Source organism: Glycine soja, chromosome 4 (assembly GCF_004193775.1).
Source record: "Glycine soja cultivar W05 chromosome 4, ASM419377v2, whole genome shotgun sequence".
NCBI classification, from domain to species: domain Eukaryota; kingdom Viridiplantae; phylum Streptophyta; class Magnoliopsida; order Fabales; family Fabaceae; genus Glycine; species Glycine soja.
This window is the reverse complement of record NC_041005.1, coordinates 17702910-17719863: the sequence shown is the minus strand read 5'-3', so window position 1 is coordinate 17719863 and position 16954 is coordinate 17702910. Positions and strand designations below refer to the sequence as shown.

The window sequence follows — 16954 nt, the reverse complement described above, 5'->3', positions numbered from 1 at the left end:
AAGGTACTTAACCTCTCAATAACATGGCAAAAAATTGATAAAAGAAAACATGGCAAAAAACTAGATCCAGGTCAATTTATATGTTGAAACTTGAAATTATGTTATTTTCACTAATTTGATTACTATGCATCATCACTGCATAGGGACTGCAAACCAATACATAAGAGAACTACGAAAAAAGGTCACACTTGGAATTCTAAGAATGTACTATGGGCAAAAATAAACCATGATAATTTCCTTTGAAGTGCAAGACTGAAGGGTCATGAAAACATAGACAGCAAACTAACTGTGACGATGATAATATTATGTACCTTTTGGAACTTTTCAACACGAATCAAAGCTTTCATTAGTGTGGTATAAGCAACTACATCATGTTCAATGTTCTGCAATTAATATGAACAAATACATTAGTACTTGACCAAAGACAACTCAAAAACCATATAAAAGGGTACATCCATAAAAGAAGAAAAAGAAACAACATGTGAAAAATATATCTATCTATCTATATATATATATATATATATATATATATATATATATATATATATATATTCTTTCGTATACTGCAGCATAGCAAAGGCTTTAGCATCACTTCTGTCTTCACTGAACGCATTGATTAATGAATTGAGAGCTAAGAGACTGGGTGTCAGAGCCTCAGTTGTCATCAACTTGAATGCGTTTACTTCTAGTTCAAACAAACCTGTGAAAATTATGCCAAATATTACCAAATTCATTACTTAACCAATCCACTCACTGAATACGAGTTAAAGATGAAATTCTGGATAAAAAAACATATGGTGCAATTTTCAGCCTATTATCCTTTTCCACAGCTAGTTCGTTATGTTTTTCAATGGAAGAAGAATAAAGAATAAGTGATTTCCTAACAGAAATTAAAATTAATGTCTGTCAGCACCACAGTGTAACGTCAAGTCTTTGAAAAAGAAAAAAAAAACCTACTTAATAACGCTGCATCCCAAATTCCCAATGCAAAGTAATGAACAAAGGAAATTTTTTAGGGATACTAATGAAAGTCATGCTTATTATTATGTTTTAATTTATGTTTGTTTTTTATTTTATTTTTTGAAGTATTTATTGTAATATTATATATACTTGCAACCATTAAAAAGGGAAAGAGAAGATGAATATTAAACTATATTTTAGATAAATAGTTATTTTCGTTCCTGAAGTGTAGAGCATTAACAAATTCGTTCGTTACATAAACTATTTTATTAACGGTAACAAATGAAAGTTTTGAATGAATGAATTTGACGCACTTTTTTCACTTTCGGAAACTAAAATTTAAATTTTCATTTTTCGAGAGTGAATTTTTCAACGCTCAACACATTTAAAAACGAAAATGACTATTTATCCATTAGAAAAATATTATAATGTCAACATCAATTTTTATTAAAACTTATGTTAATTGATAAATCACAATATCGATTTTACGAAAAATCGATGTTTACTTATAAATCATAACATTTATTTTACGAAAATTGATGTTAACATTCCCTTAGCAAAATTAATTTTTTAAAATTGATGTAAAAAATGACATTTTATTTATACAAATAACATCGCCTATTTTATAAAGTCGCAATGCAACATCATTATTAGTATTTTCACTTTTCTTTTATTTCCACTTTTAAAAAAAACTGTGCAAAGCACAAGCTGTACACCTAGTATTTGTTTTAAAACCTAAACAAAGTGGCCGACAAGTTAGAAGAGAAGTGTCTTTAGTAATACACTTTTAATAAAGTAATAAATGTGTTTTGCCATTATTTATTTTTTATTAGATGTGTTTTCTCATTAGTTAAAATTTAATTAGTATAAATCATAAATGAGACTAATTTTTCTAAGAGATAAATGAGACGGGTTAAAAAAGAGAAATCTATATAAATTGTGATTCTTAATCAATTTGTGCTAACAGAAATAAGTGTTTTTTTATTAAAAAAAATGTATATTTTAACTTGTTAATTAAACATGTCACTTCTTCCTAAGAGGTGTCGGTGTCACTTTATAATATTATTTACATTTCGAGCTTCTTTGTTTCAATTCTTTTCAATAAGTTTTCTTAAATTTTTAATGTTTGCTTAAGTTTTGGAAAAAAAATATATAAAATAAAAGCCCATATGTTTCTAATTTCAAGATCTATAGGCTTTTGAAAAAGTTGTAACGTAACAAGTTTTTAAAATAAGAAGTTTTTAAAATAATTATATCTAAATAAAAATATAATTTTTTTAAAATGAAACTTCTTTTTTTAAATTAAACAAACGGACTAGATTTTCGTTTTGGATGATTGTGCAAAGCAAAGGGGTATGTCATACCTTCTGAGTTTTTTAAAATATCATAAAAAATATTAAGTGAAAATTTCCTTGAAACTCTGTCTTTACTATGCAAAATCTCATCCATTTTAAAACCTACAGAAATGAAGTTTGTGAACAAGAAAATAATTAAGGGAAATATGTAATCACAGAAATGAAGTCATTGTATGTTTTATGGAAATAAAGATTTTTATGGTGGCAAATACTAGAGCTTTGCAAGAAAATAATGGGTTTGGTTGACACCTTTAGATGAAATGACGTGTCTTATGAAAGATGAAATTTACATGATCTTATGATTCTTAACAAATCACAATTAATTGAAATACGTATTTGATGTAATAATTTTGGTCATAACATTTTTGGAAAATAAAAAGTTTCATTGGTCTTGGAATTGAGAAGCCAAATTGAATGACTACTAATGGGTGGTAATGATCACTAATGAGTGGTAATAGCTACTAAATGTATTATTGATGGTAGAATGTTTATATATAACACATGTATTTGGTCCTCTCACATCTTTCAATTCATTTGATACACAATCTAGCGAGAGAGAGAGTGAGAGTTTGGAATAACCAAAACAAGACAACTCTTTTATGACAATGGCCGGAAGTATAATTTGATTTTTGTTTTATCGCATTTTGTTAATGACCTGTATTTTGTTTTGTAGTTTGTAACATCACAGGTTAAAAATTTTAGTCTAACATTTCATATCAGAGCCTCGGTTGCCTCTGCCTTGTCCATTTTTGGTTTTTGGTATTTTTCCGATTTAATTTCGTTTATGGTATTTAGGGCCTTGTTTTGTTAAAAATAAGATTAGAAATCTTTATTTTGTTTGATTTCCTTGTTTTTGGCTTTTGAATTGTGTAAAACGGTGCCCAAATGAGTGAGAACCGGTCAGGTCTACATATGGGTCGGGTTTGACTCGCTAGAGATTGATGATGAATAATATTTTGCTAAAAAAAACGAAAAAAATCCAACCTTTTTGCGCTAGCTGGGTGACAGGATGCTATAGTATGCACAAGCCACTAAATCATTAAAGATTTTTTAATATGTAATTGTTTTTTTTTCATATATTATATCCTTATTCTATCTACCTTTACGATTTATGAAATTTTGATTTATTTTATGCTTGAATATATTTTGGAAAATTTTATTCTATGCGTGTGTGTGTGTGTGTGTATATATATATATATATATATATATATATATATATATATATATATATATATGAAATCAAATGCATAATATTATGTTTCAATTATGAAATTATATATGAGAATCTTATTCATAATTATATTATATCTTGATCTTGAAATGCATCATATGATTTATTCTCATATAATTAAGTTTTATGTCTAAATGATCTTTATAATTTTGATTAATTATGGATTAGCCACAACATCTATATTTTGATTAAAATTATATATTAAGTCGTTTAAAGATCATATAACGAATTTTTATTATATTTGTATAATTAATTGGGATAAAATGACATTATTTTTCATGGTTTATCCACATGCATCATGAGATATGTATAATTTGTCGATTTTATCATAAAGTAAATATTTGCGATAGAAATTAAGTTATTTTCATGTTGTACCCGCAAAGCATGAATTTGAGTAGGTAATTTAATTATTCTATCATAAGATTTAATTGTTTCTTATTGAATTAAAAGTTTAGCCCACAGACAATTTTTATGTCACAAGATTCAATTTTCTGGTTTGTTTACATTAGTAAAAGATACAATTAAGATTAGTACGCCTCAAATTTTGACATAAGTCTTTTAATTTTGTAGCTTCTCAAACTATTAGTTTTTTTTTTATATTCAATGTGATGTTCTCGAACTCAAAGAAGATAACTATAAGATATGGAAGGAGAGAATTCTTCTGCAATTGGGGTGGATGGACATAGACTATGCTATAAGGAAAGACGAACAACTTGCAATCATGGATGAAAGTAGCTTAGTTGATGTTGCTGCGGTGGAAGCGATCCAACCGGCTCGGCGTGATGTTTATTAAGGCCAAAATCTCGACTGGGATACGTGATTCTATTGTCCAACATGAAAAATTCCGAGACTTGCTTAAGGCCATTGATGACCAGTTCATCACTTCAAATAAGGCTTTAGTAAGCACCCTGATCATGAAGTTCTCCTCTCTTTGACTCACCAATGTGAAAGGTGTGTGAATACATAATGAAAATGCGAGATATTTCATCTCAACTTAAGAAACTAGAGGTTGATATGTCTGAGTCCTTCTTGGTGCACTTCATTTTGAACACCCTTCCACAGAAATATGGGTCGTTTAAGATTTCCTACAACACACATAAAGACAAATGGTCTATCAATGAATTAATGACCATGTGTGTTCAGGAAGAAGAAAGGCTTGTAATGGAGATGGGTGAGAGTGCATTGTTGACAACTACTTGTGGGAAGAACAAAGCAACTAAGTCTCAAGCTAATCAGAAGGGGAATGGTAAAATACCACCTCAAGCTGATATTAAGAAGGTGACAAAGTGTTTCTTTTACAAGAAGAAGGGACACATGAAGAAGAATTGCCATGGATTCCAGAAATGGCTTGAGAAGAAAGGTAAATCAATCTCATTAGTATGTTATGAATCTAATATGGTTAGTGTTAATATTAACACCTGGTGGATTGATTCTGGATCTACTATCCATATTGCAAATTCTTTACAGGGTTTGCAAAACCTAAGGAAACTAGTGGAAAGTGAACAAAGCATTTTATTAGGCAATAAGCTAGGCTCACCTGTGGAGGCTATTGGAACTTGCATTTTAACTTTAAGTAATGGCTTTATTTTAAAATTAGAAAGGATTTTTTATGTACCAAGTTTTTCTCAAAACTTGATTTCTGTTTCTAGACTTGTACCTTTTGGATATTCCTTTAATTTTAAAGACACATTATTTGAGTTAATTTATAATTCTGAATGTGTTGGGAATGGTATCTTGTTTAATGGTCTTTATCTTCTTGGTTTACAAAATTATGCCACTTATAGTTCAATCCATATTCAAACTGGTATTAAAAGGTGTAATATTAATGAGAATTCCTCTATGTTATGACACTGGAGATTAGGACATATCTACATTTAGAGGATTAAAAGGTTAGTGAAAGATGGGGTGCTCAATACTCTAGATTTTGCTGACTTTAAGACTTGTGTGGACTACATTAAGGATAAGCAGACCAACATGTCTAAGAAAGGTGCTAACAGGAGTTCAAGCATATTAGAAATAATTCATACTGATATTTGTTATCCAGATATGGATGCACATGGTCAGAAATATTTTATCACCTTTATAAATGATTATTCACGATATATGAATGTTTATTTGCTTCATAACAAAAATGAAGCATTGGATGCCTTTAAAGTCTTTAAGGCTGAAGTTGAGAACCAATGTGGCAAGCAAATAAAAATAGTGAGATCAAATAGAGGTGGAGAATACTATGGCAGATATATTGAGAATGGACAAGCACCTGGTCCTTTTGCAAATTTTCTTCAAGAACATGAGATTGTTGCCTAATACACTATGTCTGGTTCTCCAAATCAGAATGGTGTGGTAGAAAGAAGGAACCGAACATTATTGGACATGGTACGGAGTATGCTTAGCAACTCCAATCTTCCTAAATCCTTGTGGGCTGAAGCACTAAAGACGACAGTGTATATATTAAATTGTGTTCCAACCAAGGCTGTCCCAGAGACACCTTTTAAGTTGTTTAAAGGTTGGAAACCGAGTTTGAAACATATGTGTGTTTGGGGTTGTCCGTCTAAGGTGAGAATATATAACCCACAAGAGAAGAAACTTGACCCGAGGACTATTAGTGGGTATTTCATTGAATATGCCGAAAGATCTAAAGGTTATAGGTTTTATTATCCATATTATATTACTAGGATTGTGGAATCAAGAAATGCCAAGTTTCTTGAAAATGACTTGATCAGTGAGAGTGATCAATTGAGGGACTTAGGTTCTGAAATTAATTATATAGAGTCTCAACCTTCCACATCAAGTGAAAGATTGGTTGTAATTCATACCCCTTAAGTTCAAAGGGATGATGAACAATGCATGATTGGCATTCCCCAACCTGTTGTTGATAATCCAGTAGATCAAGTTGATCATCAAATTCCTGAAAATGATGAACAACCAGTTGAACAACATGATCCCCAAGAAAATGTTGATGCAACATTAAGGAGGTCTACTAGAGTAAGAAAATCAGTTATTCCTAGTGATTATATTGTATATTTGCAAGAATATGACTATAATATTGGAGCTGAAAATGATCCAAAAACTTTTGATCAAGCCATAAGTTGTAAAAAGTCAAATTTTTGGTATGATGCCATGAATGATGAGATGAATTCCATGCAGAGTAACAGAGTTTGAAACCTAGTAGAGTTGCCTAATGGGGCAAAGGCCATTGGATGTAAGTGGATCTTTAAGACCAAAAGGGATTCATTATGCAACATTGAGAGATACAAGGCAAGACTTGTTGCTAAGGGATTTACTCAAAAGAAGGAATTGACTACACAAAGACTTTCCTCCAATATCTAAGAAATATTATCTTCGTATTATCTTGACATTAGTTGCTCATTTTGACCTTGAGTTGCAAAAAATGGATGTGAAAATAGCTTTTCTTAATGGTGATTTAGAGGAGGAGGTTTATATGAAACAACTTGAAGGTTTCTCCTCTAGTAGTGGTGAGCATTTGGTTTGCATGCTTAATAAATCTATATATGGTTTAAAACTAGCCTCCCGTTAGTGGTACCTTAAGTTTCATGGGATAATTTCTTCATTTGGTTTTGATGAAAACCCCATGGATCAATGTATATAGCACAAGGTCACTGGGAGTAAAATATATTTTCTTATTTTATATGTAGATGATATTTTACTTGCAACCAATGATCGGGGTTTGCTACATGAGGTGAAACAATTTCTCTCTAATACTTTTTACATGAAAGATATGGGTGATACATCTTATGTCATCGGCATTAAGATTCATAGAGATAGGCATCGAGGTATTTTGGGTCTATCACAGGAAACCTATAGTAACAAAATTCTAGATAGATTTCAGATGAAAGATTGTTCACCAAGTGTTGATCCCATTGTGAAAGGTGATAGGTTTAATTTGAACCAGTGCCCAAAGAATGACTTTGAGAGGGAACAAATGAAAAACATTCCTTATGCTTTAGTTGTTGGAAGCCTCGTGTATGCTCAAGTGTGCACAAGGCTTGACATTGCTTTTGCAGTTGGAATGTTAGGAAGATATCAAAGTAATCCAGATATTGACCACTGGAGAGTTGCTAAGAAAGTGATGGGGTACCTTCAAGGGACCAAAGATTACATGCTTATGTATAGACAGACAGACAAACTAGATGTGATTGGTTATTCAGACTCAGACTTTGTTGGTTGTGTTGACTCTCATAAATCAACAGCTGGGTACATTTACATGATGACTGGTGAAGCTATTTCATGGAGGAGTGTTAAGCAGACTTTGACTGCTACTTCTACCATGGAAGTTGAGTTTGTCTCTTGTTTTGAGGCTACATAACATGGTGTATGGCTTAAGAGTTTCATTTCTGGGCTGAAGATAGTTGATACTATTTCAAGGCCTTTGAGAATTTTCTGTGATAACTCAACTGCTGTCTTTATGGCTAAGAATAACAAAAGTGGAAGTCAAAGTAAACACATTGATATTAAGTACTTAGCCATTAGAGAAAGAGTAAGAGACAAAAAAGTGGTCATTGAACATATAAGCACTGAGTTGATGATCGTTGATCTTTTAACTAAAGGCATGCCACCATTTAAATTTAAGGATCATGTAGAAAGAATGAGACTTGGTTTCACTTTATGATTGTATACATACATGTTAAAATTGAAACTTTTATATTGTGATATTTTCTCATATTTAGGTGCACATTGATTTATTTGAGAAAAATTATGTTTTGGACCAAGAATAAACATTGGATTTATTCATTAAGTTTTATTACCACTTTGAGTATACTGCTTGAGAAATTGAGCATAATGTAATACATGGATGATATTACTCGTTATAAGAGGAACTATCACTATGATTCATATATTCATTTCTTGAGAAGATTGAACATTGACTTAATCATTGAGTCAAAACGTTTGAACCAAGTGGGAGAATGTAATAATTTTGGTCTGAACGTTTTTGAAAATGAAAAACTCCATCAATTTTGGAATTGAGAAGCCAAATTGAATGACTACTAATGGGTGGTAATGACCACTAATGAGTGGTAATGGCTACTAAATATATTCTTGATGGTAGAATGCCTATATATAGCCTATATATTTGGTTCCTGAGCTCACCTCTTTCAATTCATCTGATACACCATCTAGAGAGAGAGTGAGAGCTTGGAAGAACCAAAACAAGACAACTCTTTCATGACAATGGTTGAAAGTATAATTCAATTTTTATTTTTCCGCATTTTGTTAATAACCTGTGTTTCGCTTTATAGTTTGTAACATCACAGGTTAAAAATTTTAGTCTAACATTTGAAACAATATATTACTAATCTTAACTTGTCAGTCGGATCACTTTTTTAGAGTGATCACATCTTTCAATTCTTGTTATGAAAAGTCTTCTTTAAAACATTTAATATGCTCAAGGTTTTGAAAAAAAATAGTTTCAATTCATAATTTTTTTTTTTTTTTACAATTTTAGCTCTCAACATCTTCCAATTTATATTTTTTTCTTTGGCATGTAACAAACATGCGGCATGTGTTATGCCTAAGTGAACAGATGAATAAGGATCTTAAATATGCCTCTAAAAACCTCAGGAACCAACAGAACATTATAAAATTTCCAATGTGGTTTCACTATTTTGAGGATTGTATAAAAAACTGAAACTAATATCATCACTTTCCCCTACAAAAGATAAACACACTTTCAGTTGGTAGCAGTGGCATACCAAGAATGATGTTCAACAAAAACATTTGCATCCATTAACCATTAGTTGTGTATACACTGACTCATACTATTGACAGAAAATAAACTTCTTTGCTATGTTTTCGTAGCAAAAGTGGTAACCACATGATACACCTACGATACAATGTTCACACTAGAGGTCTCAGGAGCTTGAGCTTCAACCTGAACCTGGGAAACTTCCGGAGGCGAGCTTTCAAGTTGAACAGATGACGATAGTTCTGCCTCACTAGGCACGGACACTTCAGTAATTTCCAGTGGCTTGAACTGGTTGATGTAGTAACTAAGTGATGGTCCAGAGTATTCAGCCGTCTGGATCTGAGGAGGAGCGTTCTTACCAACTTGTAGCAGTATTGACGATGCTGCTGCAATCGAGATCAGAGCAAGGCCTGTGACAATTGCAGCTGTGTTTTCAACTCCATCAGAAGAAGAGCCAGCAGTTCCTGAACTTATAGCACTTTCTGCCACATAAACTGCTGGCTGGAAAGACCATAAGGAGTGTGTTAGACAAATTGATCATATTTCTCATTGGTTGAAGTTCTGAACAATAAGTTTATGTTAACATGAATTCTTCAATTTAACACAAGTTGCTAATCCCAGCAACTATCATCAAAATTGACATATAACACTAACAATATATTCCCTTTGTACTCGAATATAAGAAGAAAACAGAAACTCATGTATGGTGGTCCAATATATAAACAAATATTAATTAATTTCACCCTTTATAAATCAATCATCTCCAAAATACCCTTTATTTAATTCAGATTTTATTTTCAATGACCCCTTTGCTTCTCATGATATCAACCAAGTGGCCTTCAAAATGGAGAAAGAGAATTTCTATTGAAACAGGTTTCCATAAAATCAAGTCTTCATAAAATTCAAGTCTTCCATTAGCGTGAAGGACAGTTTAGGGAATCAAGTTCATTTTTTAAATGAGATTGAGAAAATTAAATGTAGTTAACTAACATTTTTTTTTTTTGAAAGGGAAGTTAACATTCATAATCAATATGTAGTAGTTTGTTTCCTTATATTTGAGTCTGGAGGGAGTATGTATGATTACCAAAATAATAGCCTCTTATTTGTTATCATATTACTGGGGTTTGATACATGATTGCATTTTGCATACATCAAAGTGAACATTAAACTTCAACAAATTAAAAGAATATTACATATAAAAGACCAAGAGAACATAATAAAACATTGCATGCCTTTAATTTAGTTAAAATAGAAAAATACTAACCTCAACTGAATATATGTTGGTCTGCCCAGCAGTGTCCTTCTCAACATAGCCAGTCCAACCCGGCTTACGACGAGGTGGGAATGTACCCACTACTTTCGTCTTCTCCCCAGCTAACCATTCCACACTGACCTTCCCTACCTAAATCACCATCTACAGAGGATTAGCTTCCTTTGTTTCAGAATGAATGCAGAAGCTACACACATGGATGATATAGCTTTCATTTTTAGTTAATAAAGCATGAATGTGTATATGTAGGCATCTCAATTAGAAAGTCAGGCAGAAGATGAAATGGTATAATAATTGGAAACACATTGAAATTCAGGTGAAACTGAAATAATGCAAATATCATTAACATACAAATGTGTTTCACATAGAAAGGCTCAATGACATAAAATTGGAATTCCTAAATTATTCTTAATATCATTGAATACATATCTGAACATACATAATGCCCTTTAATTTTGCTAATTCCCCTGAAATTCTAGTTTTGAGACACAGATTTTATAAAATCCCTAATTCCCACTCCTCATTTTTCTCAGTCATAATTAAGCTAATTCACAGAATTTGCATTGAGCACAAAAACATAAATCCTCTAACTTAAGAACGAACCGTTTGGAACTATATTGTAGCATGCAAAAAGGGACAAGAATACAATATTTGTGCTGTAGGCAGTATAGGAAATGTCAATTGCAAAATTACGCATGCCATCAAATCAGAAATATGCAAATCATAAATTTGAAGCTAAACTTGACTTATTGTGCAATGTGAGTCAAATTGCCCAACATAGATCTAAAGACAATGATCCTTTCCAGACTAAATCATTCCAGTCTTGACAATAAATTATGCCAACATCTCACAAATAAGTAACTTAAGTAATTCAAAAACATACCTCTCAACTAAAAAATCATTATGACCTTTAAATTGACTAAAAGTCCATAACTTATAAGCACTAGCCAAATTCTTCCTCCCAATTTCTCCCCTGTGATCTATATGCAGAACAACAAATGTATCAAGACAGAACATGTAAATGTAATACTCAAAGGAAACTTATTTTTCATTATTATATTCCCAAGGTTCCATTTTTCAATAATCATATTTTCCATCTTTCTGAGCCACCAAACAGGCATAACAAATAGAACAAGACACGAACAAAATCCAAATTAGTTAAGAAAACTAATGAACTTACTTCCTTATCCGGGGCACATTCTTCCTCATTGCAATCAGATTCATCAGAATCAACTCTAACAGTGAACAAAGAAAACCTTCTCTTACTGTTCTTTTGGAGCTTCAAGGAGAATCTCCTGGAAGAAAAGACATAGGCGTTGGCTGCTAAGGTTGCTTGCAATGCACAAGCCATTGCTGGGGATGAATCAGAGAGAGAACTCTAAAATTGAAGTTTAAAGGAAAATGATTTTTTTAAAGAAAAAAAACAATTAAAAGGGTTCCAAGAAATTTAAGATTTTGGTTGTGTTTTGAAGTAGATCTCTTAGGTGACGTTGTTTAGCGGGTGAAACTGAACAGAATTTTGTGTGTATTGAGGATTGGTGTTTCGTGGTGGAGCTTAAACCTTTAAGGGACAACAAATTGAGTGGGATATGTCATGTGAGGACACATGGATATTGGAAGGTGTTGGGAAAAATATATCTGATGGAAATAGTTCCATGTAGCTGAAAATAGATCTTTGCATGGGTCCAATCTTGCTAGCCACAAATGTATCATGAACCGTGGACGATTTGTGGTTTTTCAACAAAATTTCTTTGACAAATATTATTAACTAGAGACAAGATATAAATATAATAACAAATTTATAATGTTTTAGATAAATATACAATGACTCGTCCAAAATTAAGATCTTTATTTGGGTTTGAGATTCCTTAGAAGTAAAATCAAGAAATAAAAAAATAAAAAAATGAAAAATCAAATAAAATAAATATTAAATACTCAGGAATAATATAAACATAATTAAATTAGCTAATATAAGAATTTGAATTCAGTAAGAATAAATAAATAAATAAATAAATAAGAAGAAACAAAAGAATATGTATGATTTTAATCCTTATTTTTGTTCTTTTCTAAAAAAATTTGTTATCAGTTGAGTGATGGCATCTATTAGTAAAATTTAATTTTTAATATTTTGACGTATATTAATTTTTTAATTTTTTTAATATGTTATGTTGAAAATAATAATAATAATAATAATAATAATAATAATAATAATAATATTTAATTATTATCAATTCAACTTAAGTTATACCATTAAGCCTTAAACATTTATCCAAGCACATTATAGACAGGGTCGGTCTCGGCGGTTAATTTGTGATGCGACCACCCAGAACCCATGACAAAAGAGGGTACAAAAAATTCAGACAACTGTAACGTGAAAAGAAAAAAAAATCAATTCATTTTAGCAGCATATTCATCTTGTTGACTTTTCTCAAACTCCTTTAATTCCTAAATTTTATCTGTTTTCAGTATTAAGCTAACAAAATTTTAATTTCTGCAAAAAAAAATGTTTATTCGCATGTAATATTTTATATTTGTATGTATCTATTAGTCGAAAAAATATTTTGTGCAATAAAATATTTTATTTTTAATGAAAATTTTGTTTACTTTTTGTATAAAATATATATTTATCATGCTTGTACACAAAGGGCCACTGACGTATTTCTGAATGATAAAAAAGGTCCATTAGTATTATTTTGTCATGGCACATAAAATATTAGAATTCGCCCTGATTATAGAATACCTTATCAATTCTATTAAAAATATTACTTAAATTAATATCACTTTCACACTTATAACATGAATATCACATATTTTGATTCATCTTATTAATTTTGACTAATGCAAATTTTGGTCCATGAATCAACATTTGAGTTATTGTCCTGAATAAATTTCATTTTTAACACGAATTATTATAATAAATAAGTTTTTTTTTTACAAAAATCAATTAAAAGTATGCTGAAATTAATCATTAAATAAATTACAAATTTTTTTATACCTATAATTTAATTTAGAATAGTATATTCTTTTAAAGATAATTATATTAAATCAAACTGAATGAAAGAGTTCATAAGAACAACAGCAAAAACATCAATTGGTCCAAATCTTAACATGAATTTCTTTTATAACAATCTTGAATTTTTGTTGAAGGAAGATGTTTATAGGTTTCTCAACATTGTCCCAAACCTTATCATTTCGCAAACTCCAGGTTGCATGTCCATAAAACAACAGCAAAAACATCAACCTATGGTTGTGAGAAATGTTGAAGAGCAGCAAAAATAAATCATATCATGGACAGTGGTTGTTGTAACATCCCATTTTTTCATAAATAAATTTAAGAATTTTTTAGTAAAAATAATAAAAATAAATAAATAGAGTAAATAATAAGTCGTAAATGCCCCTAGCTATAAATAGCAACATGCTAGGTTTTTCATACAGACTCCTCGGCCTCATCTGCTTCTCATTTTCGTTTTTCCCCTTCTCCTCTCAAAACCCTTTCTTTTTCCCGCAGCCCACAAAACCTGTCTCAGAAAAACGATGATCTCGGACTCATTAACCATTGGATCGTCGTGAAATTTGAGCACCACCACGTTCGCAACCCAATTTCGAGCATTCTCACCGTTGGGAATTGCAAAATCATGTCTGAGCTTAGAGGAAAACCCTTTGCATTGTAGCTTTTTATTATCCCGCAGAAACCCAAAACTGTCTCAGTAAAACTACGATCCCGGTTTCGTTAACCGTTGGATTTTCATGAAATTTGGATATGTTGCTCGAAATTCAATTTCGCACACTCTAACCGTTGGGATTTGCGAGATAATATTCGTGGTGGGAGAAAAAGGAATCGCATGGAGACAGTACAAGCGGAGGCTTCAATCTCTTCTCCGTCTCTCTGACGTTCGAGAATTCTATCGGAGCAGTCGGAGGAAAAACTTGAGGAATCTCAAGGAACCGCTATAGATGCCGCTATCGTTGTCGGAAGACACGTGAGTCCGCTTAGAGGTAAGAGATGAGTTATTCACACTTGGGAAATAGTGAGAACATGTGTAGGGATCATTAGAGATATCAATTGGAATGGGTTTTTGGGTGTTTTTGCAATTTCATTTTATCCTTATAATTATTATAGTGAATTATATATGTTTGACAGACCAATTGTTGTGAAATTGATATGCTATTATGTTGAGCATGAACCCTATAAATTGAGTACTTTTTTCTAATTAATATGAATTGATGAAATAAAATAAGGAGAAATTTAGAGAGAGATATTGATTTTGTATTTTCTCTTTTTCTTGTGCATTGAAAGCTTACTTTGAAATTTGTGATTCAATATGATGTATGCCAGTTTATAGATATAGAGGTAGCTATTTATATTAATAATTTATGTAAATAATATTGTAGAGTGTTGTAGTATGATTCCAAAAATTATTAAGTGTTGGAGTTTGAGAATATTATGGTTAAATTTTATGAACATGTGTATGTTGTACCTTATGAATATCATTGACAATGTTATGAGATGGTTGATGTGATGTTATGAGATGTTAAAGTGTGGACATGATATTCGATTGTGAATAAGTGGATGTGTTAACACTTGATGTTACATTAATTATATCGTGAGCTATGAATTATACAATAACTCGACCAGTGTTTATGCGCAGTGTTAAAGAGAAAGTGTAGGTTCCTAGTTAGGAACCAGTGTTAAATTGTAGCGCAATTGTGTTAAACATGTTTGAAACATGAGTGTGAGGTCGTGGTATTGTATAATTTATGAGCAGTGCTTATAAATGAAATATGTGATGAATTGTGGAATGATATGTTGCCTTGAGATTATAATATTGTTATTGAGATTGAGTAAAAGTGTAAAGTAGAACAGGTGTTGAATTGTGAGATATGTGAAAACATGTGATGGTGGATTGTAACATTATGAGATGTGAAATTGTGAATGAGTTTTGGTTGTGAATAAGTGTGTGATTAACTCTTGATGTGACATTATTTATGTTGTAAGCTGTGAATTGTACAATAACCCGACCAGTGTTATCTTGAGAAAAGTGTAAATGCGCAGTGTTAAAGAGAAAGTGTAGGTTTCCTATTTAGGAACCAGTGTTAAAGAGAAAGTGTAGGTTCCTATTTAGGAACCAGTGTTAAATTGTAGCGCAATATGTTGTACGTGCTTAAGACACGAGTGTGAGGTCGTGGGTATTGTATAATTCACTAGCAGTGTCTGTGTGTTAAAATGATTTTAGGGGTTGGACCTGAATCAGGAGGGAGAGGCCCTGACGGACTCTTCGGAGTGTAGGCCTTGGGGGTCACCGGGTTTGAGTGCTCCTTTAAGCCTATGCTGATCCCGTATGGTTGGAGCATTCTCGCAAAACATCGTGACCCTGACTGGTCTCCCTATGATCTTACTTAGTGAGAGTGACCTGGCAAACCCATTATGTGGTGTGTCTTGTTATGTACTCCTAAGCGCCCCAGGGTGGTTTTTCACTGACATGGTACCACATTGCATATAGGCTTGAGTCTTAGCATAACTGTCTCATGCGCTTGCTAATTGTTTATTATTAAATTGATGTGTTATTATATCTTGATCAGAGAATGTGATTTTTGTGTAATGTGATTGATGATTGAAAAGTGTGATTGATGGATGAAAAGTGAACTTTGAATGACAAAGTGGTGGAATTACGTGTAAGTAAATTTTATTTAGTTTATATGATATGCATATCTAGTTGTCTTGTTTCTCTATTAGTTAGGAATGTGATAACTCACTCCCCGTGTGTTGTTTGTGTTTGGATCCTGTGATGATCTTGAACTTTGTGTTCAGGGGAGCAGACGACTAGGTGAATTGCTTTAAGGAACATTATGCTGAAGGACGTCGAGACACAACGCTCTGATAGAATGTGACAGTGGGACATAAGTTTTTATATTAGTGGCATGATGTTAGTCTATTTTATTTTATTTCACTGATTTAATAAAATATCTCTGTAAATTTTGATGGCCTTATTTTGAGCCAAATATGTTTCAATAAGTTTTAATTGATAATAGTGAAGTGAATGTGAACCTTTTACCCGTGTGAATTTGGTTACCAATATTTTTATATATTTTGTTTATTTATATATATGTCGGGGTAGAGGGTGTCACAGTTGCAATATCATTTACTTGGTGAAGCAAGGATGCTTCAAGCCAAAGCTTTTTAGCATGCGGACAGCCAGCAAAAATATACCAATCATTTTCTATGGAATCCACAGAATAGGGACACGAGATGGGGCATTCAACTCCTCTAGATATTAACTTTTCCCTTGTTGGGAGGCACCCACGAGAAACCCTCCATAAGAACACATTCATCTTTAGAGGAGTTTTTAGATTCCAAATATCCTTTCAATTTCCACTTACTTGGAGATGAAAGCTATCAGTCATGTTCTCCATAGCATAATAGTAAGCAGACCTGA

At 31.8% G+C, this 16954-nt stretch overlaps 1 protein-coding gene and 1 long non-coding RNA gene across 2 annotated transcripts; one reads left to right on the top strand and one right to left on the bottom strand.

The window, feature by feature from the left end:
* Positions 1 to 9143: 9143 nt before the first annotated feature.
* Positions 9144 to 12095, bottom strand: LOC114409470 (protein MAINTENANCE OF PSII UNDER HIGH LIGHT 1-like). The gene is made up of 3 exons (XM_028372949.1): positions 11701 to 12095; positions 10515 to 10652; positions 9144 to 9751 (listed from the first exon to the last, which is right to left on the bottom strand). Exons 1-3 carry the CDS (start codon positions 11869 to 11871, stop codon positions 9389 to 9391), a joined length of 672 nt encoding a protein of 223 aa, XP_028228750.1. The 5' UTR covers positions 11872 to 12095; the 3' UTR covers positions 9144 to 9388.
* A 2264-nt stretch (positions 12096 to 14359) lies between these two features.
* Positions 14360 to 16582, top strand: LOC114408138. Its single transcript, XR_003665826.1, has 2 exons — positions 14360 to 14516; positions 16338 to 16582. It is a non-coding gene; the product is annotated as an uncharacterized LOC114408138 (long non-coding RNA).
* The last annotated feature ends 372 nt before the right edge of the window (positions 16583 to 16954 follow it).

What these genes read in the sequence shown, in the direction of transcription:
- LOC114409470 (XM_028372949.1), bottom strand. Translation starts at nt 11,871, where the DNA reads ATGGCTTGTGCATTGCAAGCAACCTTAGCAGCCAACGCCTATGTCTTT. An exon ending in AATGTGCCCCGGATAAGGAA is followed by an intron (nt 10,653 to 11,700) that starts GTAAGTTCATTA and finishes ATGGTGATTTAG; the next exon opens with GTAGGGAAGGTCAGTGTGGA. An exon ending in CCAACATATATTCAGTTGAG is followed by an intron (nt 9,752 to 10,514) that starts GTTAGTATTTTT and finishes TGGTCTTTCCAG; the next exon opens with CCAGCAGTTTATGTGGCAGA.